This window comes from Podarcis pityusensis (genome assembly GCF_964106645.2).
Source record: "Podarcis pityusensis genome assembly, chromosome: 15".
Lineage (NCBI taxonomy): Eukaryota > Metazoa > Chordata > Lepidosauria > Squamata > Lacertidae > Podarcis > Podarcis pityusensis.
In genome coordinates this window covers 21,013,901-21,026,054 of record NC_138040.1, presented here as the reverse complement: position 1 = coordinate 21,026,054, position 12,154 = coordinate 21,013,901, and the positions used below count along the sequence as shown (strand labels likewise).

Sequence of the window (12,154 nt, the reverse complement as noted above, 5' to 3'; positions counted from 1 at the left end):
TAATTCAACAAAACTGATGAACTTGATCCAGTGACCTCCAGCGCCCCCCTTACGCCCCCTTGCCTCTTAGCACTTCCCGGTAGTAAGTGGTGCAGAAATGGCCTTAAGTAAATAAATAGCACAGCCGTTTTTGGCAAGCTTCCCCTCCACCCACCGCGTATCAGTAAAATCACTGCACGAGTGCAAAACAACAACAACCCACTTGTGGAGGGATGGAGCTCAGTGGCACAGGAGCTGAGTGGGAGGGAGAACACACTTTGCATGCAAAATGGTTCCAGGCTCACTCCTCTGACATCTCTCTTAAAAGGGACAAGTGACAGGTGATGGGCGGCAGCAGGCGGGTGGGGGGACCCTTTGCCAACAACCTTGCAGAACTGCTATCAGCCAGAGCAGGATTTGGGCTTTCAGCTGAAGCCCTTCTGCAAGGAAAGCAAAGACTCTGCCACTGAGCCCTGGCTTGCAGGACTGGCTGGTCCAGCATCCTGTTCTCACAGTGGCCAGCTGTGATTCCCATGGGAAACCCACAAGAAGGACCGAGCATAAGAGCACTCTCCTCCTCCTGTGATTTCCAGAAACTAGTCCTCAGAAGCATTACTGCCTTTGACCATGGATGCACAGTATAGCCTTTGTAGATAGTAGCCATTGATAGCCTTCTCCTCTATGAATTTGTCAAGCCTTCTTTTGAAACCATCCAGGTTGATGGCCAGCAACTTGCCTACCAGGGCAGTGAGTTCCACAGTTTAATTACGCACTGTCAATGACACCTTACCGTAGCTGGTGATGGTTGCCTTGTACTCGTCAAAATGCAGAGCACCATTCATGAAGCCAAAGTTAGTGCCTCCGTGGAACATGTAGAGGTTGATGGATGCCCCCGCTTTGATGGCTTTTTCAATGTTTGCCATCATTTCTGTGCAGGGAAGCAAAGGGTTGAGAGTGCCTCAGAGCTAGCAATTGCCTTGATGTATTGCTGCAGTACAAACAACAAGTGTCCACGGAGACATCGGGATCAGGGAAGTCCCTTCTGCATGGTGGCACTGCTGCCTTGCAAGCTCAGTTCCTGCCTGACAATAACACTCATTTTGCACAGGAGTGCTTCGTCCTTACTTTGCAAAAACAAACCCTGCAGCAAAAACAAACCGATACCACTCCCCACTCCACTCAAAACCCCATTCCTCTCGGCAAAGGGACCTACCTTCCCCACTCAGCCTGAACATCCCCAGAAAAAACAAAATGCTAATCTTATTAAAGCATTTTACACCCACCTTTCAGCACAAGATTCTCAAGGCAGCTGATAACATTGCATTAGGACGTAGAAAAATCTAAGAGAACGAAATTAAAACGGCAGCACATAACAATTTAAAAACAGCAGCACAACGACAGGAGTCATTAAAAAGCTATTCAAAACCATTAAGATGGGAGGTACTTTTCACCTGGTGCCTAACACCATCAGATTCAGTGCCTGGCCAAGAGATAAGGCAGGGGTGAGGAACCAGTGACCTTCTAGATGTTGGTGGTGGACTGAAACTCACAGGATCCTTCACTGTTGACTGTGTTATGGGAGTTGGGAGTCCAACAACATCCAGAGAGCACCATGTTGGCCTGTTCCTGAGATAACTAACTATTAAGCAGCAGCCCTGCTTGGGGTGCCACCCATTTCATCTGACGAGGTTGAAAGAAGTAAAGAGAGAGGTCAAGCTGTGTCAGGCAATGAGCAATTCAGACCCTAAAAGAATAAATAAGAGGAGGAGGAAGGGAAGAAGGGAAAGTGGAGCAAATGAGGGAGAACAGCAACTCACCATCTGCATCAAACACATTATGAGGTCCTCCCCAGCTATCGAACCATCCAGTCCAGTATTCCATCACCATCTTGGGCATGTTGTCCTGTTAAAAAAGGACAAGAAATTGAATGGGTTAGATCCTTCCCTCAGGGAGGTATTGACAACTTTTGGGTGTCAGGAGGGGACCTTCCCATTTGCCCAGGCATTTTAGCAGTGTAGCATTACTGCATTTTTAAGGGTTTTGTTCATCCTAATTTGCCCTTTAGTTTGTTTTGAGTTTCAGTTTGTTTGCATTTTATATGTTGTGGTTGAATTAGGCTTTTGTCACACGTTTGTACACGCTGCCCTGGAACCTTTCGGTAAACAGGCAGTTGACAACAAATCCAAGTAGTATGTACGTATTTGCCTTGCCTGGAAAAACACACCCAACAACTGGATAAGGCACAGCAGCTTATGACACCACCTTATAGCAAGGTCAGACCCCCGGCCCACCTAGTGCAGGATTGTCTGCTCAGGCTAGCGGTGGCTTTACTGGGTCTCAAGCAGAATTGTGTTCCACCAAAGATCCATTAAGCGGAGAGTCTAAGGACTGAACCCGGCCCCTGCTGAACACTTTGGCACTGAGCTCCTGCTCCAATAACCATGGGTGTACAAACATATCTAATTTGGCAAAGTTGTTTTCAAGCATTGCTCATTCTTCAGCAAATAGGGAAGGGCTGTAACTCAGGGCAAAGCACCCGCTTTGAATGCAGACGGTCCCAGGTTCAGTCTCTAGCAAAGTCTGAGAATGCAGTGTCTGAAATCCTGGATGGCAGGTACCAGTCAATATAGACAACACAGAGCTAGATTGACTCTTGGTCTGGGTCAGTATAAGGCAGATTCCTATGCTCCAATGTTCCATGTCAGCTTTCATCTGAAGAACTTTCTGCAATGGCTAATCTCAAGGAGCTGACTGCTTGAAACATACAGCATGAAATAGGGTCTCATTGGGAGGTTAAGCAGGCAGAAGTTGTGTGTGTATGTGGGAGGCTGTTTTCTGTGGTGGCATTGAAATGGTCAAATGCTCTCCCTACACCTGTTTAGCTGCCACCTAAAGGATAACAAGGATGCCACCCGGCCAAACTGGTCCTGTTCTTCCATACTTTTAAAATATTATTTAAGACCCTTTCACTGGTTTTTAGCTGCCGACTCTGCTGCACTTATTTCGAGACTTCCTTGCCACATGCAATTGTATTTTACTGGTTTTACTTTTGCTAATCATCAATCCAAGAAGCACACTCAATGCACTAAGCCAGACCTAAGGCTAAAACAAGTAAACAAAAGGAAGCTCAACTCTGCCTGGTTTGAGGGAGGGGAAGTCAGTATGTAGTGAATTTAGCCCTAAAGCCCCATAAATCATTGAATACCAATTTGAACACCCTACACACATGCACACACACAAACCACCCTCTTCTACACATGCCTTGTGGATGAGATCTCTCTGTTTTCCTACTATAATTGTTTATAGGAGAAGCAGGGACCTCAGGCCCGGGACTGTCTAGCTACTTCCAGGAATTCTCCCCTGGCCACACCACTCACCAGCTGTGCTCAAATATTTGTGCCTGGCTGCATCTGGGATGCCTTTGGAATGAGAGGTGAGTACATGCAATCCTTAGAGTTTTATGTGGCTGGAATGTAGCCTCCTAATTTCCTCCTGCCACTTTGCAGAAGCTCAAGAGAGGCACTGGCAGATATGATGCTCACACTCTCCCTCCTCCTGCAACAGGGGCCAAGAACGCATTGCCAATTTCTTCTCCATCCCCAAGGAAAAAGAGGGGGGAACTGCCTCACTGTGGTCAGTCCAGGCTGTGTGCTTCTCTCTCTGACTTCCTCCAGCCCAGAGAAGCTAGTAAGCCTTTCAGGCAGGCCTGCCCAGTACATAAGCCACCAAGCTGCATATTTGGTGGCCCACCAGGGCTCACTAAGCCCTGCAATGGATCATTAGGCCTGCTTTAAGACTAAAAGGAAACAGAGAGCTGGTGTGCAGCCTGGCGTGGTGGCAGCTAAGTCCCAGATCTCTTGGGCCAGGCACACCAGCAGCTCCGCTTTGGCTTTGTTTGTCACTTAGGTGCTCTCCCCAAGCCGTCATCCCAGGGGAGCAAGCAAGCGGCAAATTACAGGTCTACCAAGCCAGAAGCAGTAGCTAGAGAGAATTTGCTAGCAGTGAGAAAAACCACAGTGTATTATGTGCAGTTTATTTCCACCTAAGGTCACCATAATGCTGGTGCACAGTAAAAACAGAAGAACTGGCTTGCTGGATCAGACACAGGTTTGCTGTTCAAACTCCAACAGCAAGTAGTCAAATACCCGCAGGTGCTCATAAGAAAGGCATTAAGGCAGTGGCCTTCTATGATTGCTCGGCACAGAGGCTTCACTTAGCTGTTTAGTTAATGTCTGCAGTAGACAGACTTATCCTTCATGACTTTAATTCCTGCACACGCACACACAGCAAAGTCGTGAAAGCTAGTGGCCAGCTCATCTTGGTAAAGTGAGTTCCTGCTGAGAAGGCTGGAACAGGCCTCCCTGGCAGGTTATGAGAACTGCTACAAGCAGCCAGAGACTTCAGTACACACGGGGTGTCACCTGCTGCAAGATCCGACACTGGCTCAATGCATCACTGAGGCTCCTGGTTGGTGAAGTGAAGTGGAAATCATTCTGTGATCCCCTGGGCCTGGGAAGTCAGGTGAAGATTAAGGGCCAATCAGGGGCTGCCAAATATAAAAAACTTGCAGATCTGGTGACTTGCCTCAGTGCAACCCATTAGTTGCTGGGGAAGGTAACCTGGTTCTTCCTTGGTAGCTCCAGCCAACACAACTTTTATCAGGCCTGCTCCTTGCCCTACCTGCCTCTGGCTTGCCAACTTGCCTGGCTACCAGGATCCCTACCAATCTCAAATATACAGCTATCATATTTGCAACTGAGCCACCTTTACTTTTACTGGGCCAAGGTCTTAGTTTATAAAGCCCTAAACAACTCAGGACTAGGTTATCTTATAGACCTCATTGTCCACTAGATCCCTGCCTAGTCCCTGTACTGAGCTGATGAGGCCTTACTGATGGTGCCATGCGTTCAGCCTGTGGGCCACCATCAACAGGGCCTTCATTGTGGCTGCACCAACACTGTAGAACTCTTGCACCCTTGCCAAATGGACAAGCACCTATGACTCTGTGCTTTAGACATCTCTCTTTTTACTCAGGCCTTTACCAGAAGAATAACTGTTGTTGTTGTTTGCAGCCAACACAATCTACAATAAAGTATTTTTGTTGTGCTTTGCAATTTTGTTTTTAATTATTAGTTTTATTTTATAAACAAGATCTCCTGCACTGCACTGGCTTTCCTCTGGCTGTGGATCAATCATAGCAAAGACTGTTATGGTCTGTGGCTAAGACAATGAACTGAGCCGAGCAGGAGGAATAATGGGAGTGGAGAAACCTGGGGCTGGAATAATTAAATTGCAGCCTCCAGTGCAGAAGAGAAAGATTGCCAGCAGCAGGCTTTGTAACGGCCCGCTCTGCCTCCTCCCTGCCCCCAGAACATCCCCCTGCCGCCCCACAAAATAAACAAGCTAGGCTAGGAAGGACCCACCTGCCAGAAAACGGAAACCGCATTGCCTGGCCTCCTCCTGCCAAGTCTTGTTCCCTTTAATTGCTTAATCGATTGCTCAATATTAGAAAAGGAATTACCAGCCATTCAGATATGTTAAGCACTAAAAAGGATAGACAAGCACAGACCTCATGCTGCAGATTCGACTGAGGCGAGGGGAATGATTTAATCACACCTTGCTGGTGGCTTTGTGACAAAGCCAATCTACCATGAAGAGGTTGGCGCTCTGCATTCCTACTGTTCCCCCTGCACCGCTGAGAGACAGACATAGGTTGAACCTCTCCCTGCTGTCCAAATTGCTCAGAAGGGGCCCGAACACACTTGCGACCCACATGCCTGAGCCACCCTAATGCGTATGCTGTTACCAGGACCATTAGTCTGCAGGGCACAACCTGATAGCGACTTTGCATATGATAGGAATTGAGGGGTGGGTGTGGGTGGGTGGGTGTGTACACACTGGTGCTTAGAGCAGGGGTTGCTGCACCACAATGGCCATCGTTCTTGACCGCTGCCCATGCTAGTTGGGAAAGATGGGAGTTGTAGTTCCAGAAAACCTGGATGGCACCACGTTGGCAACTCCAGCTTAGAGGTACATTTCATGCATGCAGGGGGAAAAACCCACACAAACTCACATACACAGAACTTTTGGAACTCACACTGGTGAAGACCAAACAAAAGTGTGTCAGCAGTAGGTAGGTCCTATCCTTCCCCCAAGTGCACGACTATTACAGCAACCACCACTGACTTTCTCTCTTCAGAGGAAAGTCAATGGATGCACTCAAGTAAGTCCCTGGGGTGGAAGGAAATTCAGCTATACGGCTCTAGTCTGGGTTTTGCTTTTTGGTAATGATAAAAAGTTGGTTGGGAAAGTTGCACAGAATAATGGGAGCTGGCTTTTACAACTGCAGGTTTTACGGTTTTTCTGGTGTGCAAAGCGCTTTGTCTGGTGTGTTTACAGACTTGCTGTGTGGGTGTGGCAGGGCTCTTCCTTTTTTTTTTTAACAGAGAAGAAATAGAGGTGAGAGAAGAGAAAGGAGGAGGAAGGGAGGGTTCTGGTTTTGTTCCAATGAATCCTCTGCAAAGGAGGATCTGAGCTGAAGTATCCCAGCGCCAGGACCAACACTCACAAGCTGGGCCAGTCAGCTTTTAAATCAGGTTCTTGATGGCGTCTTGGCAGCAACAAGCAGAAAGACTGTTCAAGACAGGAGTGAGGGACTGTCTTCTTCAGCCACATTCCCTTCTGGGCAGCCTTTTTGGGGCCACATCCTGATGGTGGGTGGTGTGAGAAGAAAAAGTGGGTAGCACAAGAAATGCAAATTTTATGTTTGTGCAGTATACTAGTTTCTGCATACACACCTCTATACTCTATAATTTGGAGGTCCAGATAGAGAGGTTGGGAGGACCACATTCCCTACTCCTGGTTTAAAGGCTTTGAAGGACAAAATCAACTTCCTCAAGGGAACTCTTAGGCACAACTCAAAATATTCCAACTCAAGCATGCTATGCCTAAAGAGTGTCAGTGAAGGATTATTTATCTTCATTACATTACAATGGTACCTGCATTACAATGGTACCTTGGTTGTCGAACGGCTTGGCTTCTGAACAAATCAGGTTCCGAATGCCGCAAATCTGGAAGTAAGTGTCGAACGGACTCCCGGAACAGATTACGTTCGGCAAACAAGGTACCAATGTATACTCAATAGCCAGGTTTTCACAGACAAGGAGGCTTCCTCCCTGCTTTTCCAGCACTCTTTTTCAGAGCCCTGAAGCACCACATACAAGGGCAGTAGAACAGTATATCTACCCTTTGGATGCTTCATACTTACCTGCATTGTGTCAAGGTATGACAGGATACCTGGGTCCATCTTCTGAAAGTTAACAGTGGCCAGAGCTAAGCAGGGAGGGAGACAGAAGAAGATAAGGAGATTTCAGGTAGGTTTAAATAGCGGCAAATGCCCCTTCGATTCAAAACATGCCTCCCAGCCTAGCACAGACACTCGGGTTGGCATGAACCGTGGGATGGAATTCTGCCCTGGCTACATCCTGCTCATTTTCATCCACACCCAGTTCACACATGCATCAGTTGGCCACAATGCACTTGTTTGACCAGGAGCAGGAACCATCACTGGGCCTGAGGGGATAACAAGCATCGGCAGTATCCAGTTTCACACAACAAGCCGCCAGTCCTCATGCTATACTTGTAGGAACTTCCCACTGGAGAGTTTTAAGCAAGATTGAAATGCGCTTTGCCTGAGAGATGGGACTTATGATCAAAAGGCACAAGAGGCCACAGACCTGGTGAAGCTAAGCAGGTTTGGATCTGGTCAGTGCCTGGATGGGAGACTGCCTGAGAGCCACCTGTAGGCTGACTTGAGTACCAAGGTGGAAGAATGACAGGATACATGTGTAAACCCCCCCCCCCAAATAAATTCAGTTTAATCCAGTTTACCCTCACCCCGCCCCCCTCCTAATCCTATTAATTTATTGGTGAAGGTGCTGACAAATCTCAGTTACAGATTCCTCCTCTCCTCTCCCCGGCCCTGCCCCAACACTCTTCCCAGGGTTCAATTTATGGAAAGGAAATTACTATTAAACTGCTTTGAGTTTTCACTAAAGTCCTTACAATTCTAGCTTCAAACATTTGCAGTATTACAACCCTCCCCCCACCTGCTTCACAGACCGGGTGGTGGTTGTAGAAAAAAGGGGATGTCCCAAGGCTTAATTAGCACTAGCAGAGCAATTAGGGATGTTGAGATAAAAGGCCACACACCAAAGCTGCCAGTAGCATTAGAAGTTGCATCCCGTTGCGAGGCCCATCTCCAAGGGCGAGGCCCTTCCTAGCCTCAGCAGCAGGAAGCAGACGTAAAACTGGAACAGGAACGAACTGGCCAGCTCTCCCAGGTTGCTTCCAGGAGACCCGTTTGTTGAGCATTCATCCTGACCGGTGTGTGGGGAAGCCAGGTGGAGATGGCCACTTACGGAGTGTTCCTTCTGACAGGTCTGCAGGGAGCTTTTACGACTTTGCATCAAGCAAGCAGAACCCCGCACTTCTCCCATCTCTTTTCTTATCATGAAACATTCGATTTGGGTGGGGAAATTGGTTGGTTTCATAAGAGCACCAAATACTGGGCAACCTGAATTTGCTGGTATGTGATTGAATCCCACCACAAAATTGTGACAGTCCCTAGAATCACAGGGGAGGGCGGAGAGGAAAAGAGAAGGGAGGGTTCATCGCACGTTTGACTGCCCTTGCCCCATATGCATAATGAGAAGAGCTTGCTGGATCAGGCCAGTGTTCCATCTAGTCTAGCATCCTGTTCTCAGTGGCCAAGCAGCAACCCACAAGCAGGACCTGAACTCAACAGCACTCTCCACTCCTGCGGTTTCCAGCAATTGGCATTCAGAAGCATTCCTGCCTCTGGCAGTAGAGGCCGACTATAGCCATCATGACTAGTAGCCACTGATAGGCCTTATCCTCCACAATTTAGTCCAATCCTCTTTTAAAGCCATCCAAGTTGGTGAGAATGGATTCCAGTGTTATCTGCTTTACAGCCACAAATTGGCTGCACAATGGCAGCGGCTCAAGAAGGGTGTGTGGCTTCTCTTTGTGCACCTTGAATGAGTCATGCACAAGGCGTGGGATGCGATACATGGAGGAGGCCATCGAATGACACATGTTTTGCATGTAAAAAGGTTCCAGGTTCAATTGCTGGCATCGTCAGTGAAAAGATTCCATGCAACAGGGCTGCAAAAACAGAACTGAGCAGAGACTATGGATGGGGAACCCTGAGCTAAGGTATGGGCAGCCCTCCAGACCTCTCTGCCTGGCCCTCAGTATTCGTCATAGGTCCTGCCTCCAGCTACACCCCTGATCAGAACTGCTCTGCCCCCTCACAGACGACTTTTGCACTATGGTGGCGATAAAAGAATCAGAATTGGAGGGGACCACGAGGATCGTCTAGCCCAACCACCTACAATACAGGAATATTTTCGTGGGGCTCGGACCCATGGCTCAGAGATTAAGAGTCTCATTATGCTCTACCAACAGAGCAAACCACTGGCAGTTGAAATAGACAGCAACTCGGCCAGATGAACTAAAGGTCTGATCCACAAACCAGCATCATATCTCCATATATACAAAATGTATTTTTGGGTAGGTAAATTACAAAGATCTAGTAGCTTGCTCTTTAAATAAAACAAAAAACAAGCAAACGCTGATTGTTCAGAAAGCTGATTTTTTTAGGACAACTATGTTTCAAAAACTCAGGGCTCTGTCAAAAGATGGCCTGGTCTGCAAATTCCATGGTGTCAATAGGAACCATCAGGAGGAAAGAAAAGCCAGGGTCCTTTTTTCACCTGCAGGCAAGAAGACAAGGCAACCTCCTCTTCTTTCCTCTTCCAAGCATGCTTTTTATTACCTCTGCTCTTTGTGTGTTCTCACAGCCACCTTGCCTCTGCCGCATCACTCAGAGCCCTAGTTATTCCGCACTCCTGATTACTTGACATGTTGACTCTAATGAGCAGATTGTTGTGACATCCGAAGCACGAGCTGGGATCAAGGCGCACTTGTCACATGAGCCCGATGGAGGAGACAACTCCAAACAAGAGAAACGAGTGCGCTCTCAGGCAGTAAACACATTTGCGCAGGAAGCAGAGCAAAGCTGAACTGATCTCCCCCCTTACTTACACACACACACACACACACACACACCACTGATCCCAATTTCCCACTGGCAGGGAGAGAGTGACCCCGTGTGGACAGGGCTGGGAAGTTCTGTCATTTAACAAGAAGGTGTCAGACCTGGATGGGATGCTAGCCAATTCCCAGGGACAGGCTGTGCCACCTGTACTTGTATTTTTCAACAATTAAATAAAATTTAATACAGTTTCCACATAAAATAACATAGCATGAAGGTTAAATGTACCTGGATTTTAAAAGGGCAAATACTGTACTCCAATAAGAGTTGCTAAGTTGTTATTATTATTTAACTAATATAAGCAAGGAGTAATTGCAAAAGATCAATGAGCAGCAAACAAACTCTGCCATCTTCACATCCACACACAAAATTAGAACTAGAGGTGTGCCCCCAAAACTGAGTCAGGTCAATTTGAGTCCTGGGATCTAGCCAGATCGCGTTGAGGCAGCCCTAGACGGCCCTGGGTTGGATCGGGTCCACCTGGAGCAACCTGAGGTTGTTGGGCGGGGGGGGAGGGGAATCTTCTGAAGAGAAGGAAGGTGCAGAGAAGGAAACACACAGACACCCTTGTGTATGTTTCCTTCTCCATCCACCAAACCACATGTTTAATTAGGAGTTAAAACCCTGCTTAAATATATGGTCAAGGGGCACCAGGGAGAAAAGGAAAGTCATGTTTCCATCTCCTCCTTCTCCATCCCCCCACCAAAAAAAAATTCCAAATCAGTTTAGGACCTGGATCAGGAGCAGCCATGGAGCAGAGCCTCTTTGAAGCATTGGGTTGGACCACAGATCAGAGCAGGGGACCTGTGGGCAGCCCTAATTAGAACCTTTCATGTGTTGATGGCTACACTTCCTTGGGGGTAATGTGCTGGGGGCCACAGGATTTTATCCTGCTCACCATAAACAACCAGATCAAGCCCTTTTCCTAGAGGGAAGTCAAAAAATTACAACTCCACCTCTATGAACGACCTTCCCTCTTTTGCTATCCTAGTGGCATTTTGCCTTCGCTTTAAGAACCCATTTAAAACAAAGGGTGAAGGAGGGGGTTCCATTATCAGCCTGCAATTCGCTTGCACAACTTTAATTAAGCCTTCTGGTTTTTAAGCTCCAATTTAATAATGAAAGGGTGCACTGAGTTGTTACAAAAAAGGAAGCAGGGGAAACCAGCTAAGTGGCTTGTACACGAGGAAAACAGTTTTGATTTTTAAAATACAAAAAGCCATTTCAGCCCATTAAACTTAATCCTGAGAGGCTTTGAGTACTTTGGTTGCACCACTAAGAATCAGCATGAGATGCAGATACAGCTTGTGTTTGGATAAGACAGCATTACACACTCTTTAAAAACACATGCACACCATAGTTTTGTTATCTGAAACGTAACAGTATAATAAAAGAAATCATGTTCCAAAACAGTCTATTTAATTTAATCCTTCTTGTCCCCGATGTGTCCTCATAAAACTAGACACTTCACTCCCCTTAAAATGTCCTTCCAGCTTCCCAGAACCCCAATACCAGGATGCCCAAATAACATGACTAGGGTTGTGTATCACACTACACATTCAAAGCATGGAGCTCCCCTCCCAAAGAATTCTGGAAACTGTAGTTTATCACCCACCCACCCAGTGAAAAAAATGTCTCTGTTCCTTCATCTGATTCTTCTAGGCCAATCACAAGACTGTGGCGGTGAATGCCAATATGCTCCAGCCATTCAGTGACTCCCAGCACTGCCACCCACCTTGATCCTCAGTTTCCAAGGGGGCATTAATGGGGAGCAGAAATAACCTTAGGCTTTATTCTATATGGTTGAATGATTCAAATGGCTTCCTCCCCAAAGGGTAAGGGATAGAGAACTTGCAGCCCTCCAGATGTTGATGAAGTCCAAACTCCCATCAGCCCCAGCCAGTAGTCTCAAGGGCCACAGGTTCCCCACCCTTGTTTTAAGCAGAAATAAGTTGTCCAAATCATAGGCATGCAATGGCAGACAAAACATACAGAAGTGTTACACCAGGGATAGCCAAAGTAGTGGCCTTCGGATGT

The 12,154-nt window shown here is 47.2% G+C and overlaps 1 protein-coding gene across 2 annotated transcripts in view; it reads right to left on the bottom strand.

Moving 5' to 3' along the window:
• Positions 1-12,154, bottom strand: part of GLB1L2 (galactosidase beta 1 like 2) — a 70,570-nt gene that overhangs the window by 24,398 nt on the left and 34,018 nt on the right. For both annotated transcript variants that reach the window (XM_080983468.1, XM_080983469.1), the window contains exons 9-11: positions 7,247-7,311; positions 1,797-1,881; positions 770-907 (exon numbers count right to left, since the gene is read on the bottom strand). In XM_080983468.1, the coding sequence (XP_080839594.1) occupies positions 770-907; positions 1,797-1,881; positions 7,247-7,311 (288 nt within the window). The remainder of the gene's footprint in view (positions 1-769; positions 908-1,796; positions 1,882-7,246; positions 7,312-12,154) is intronic.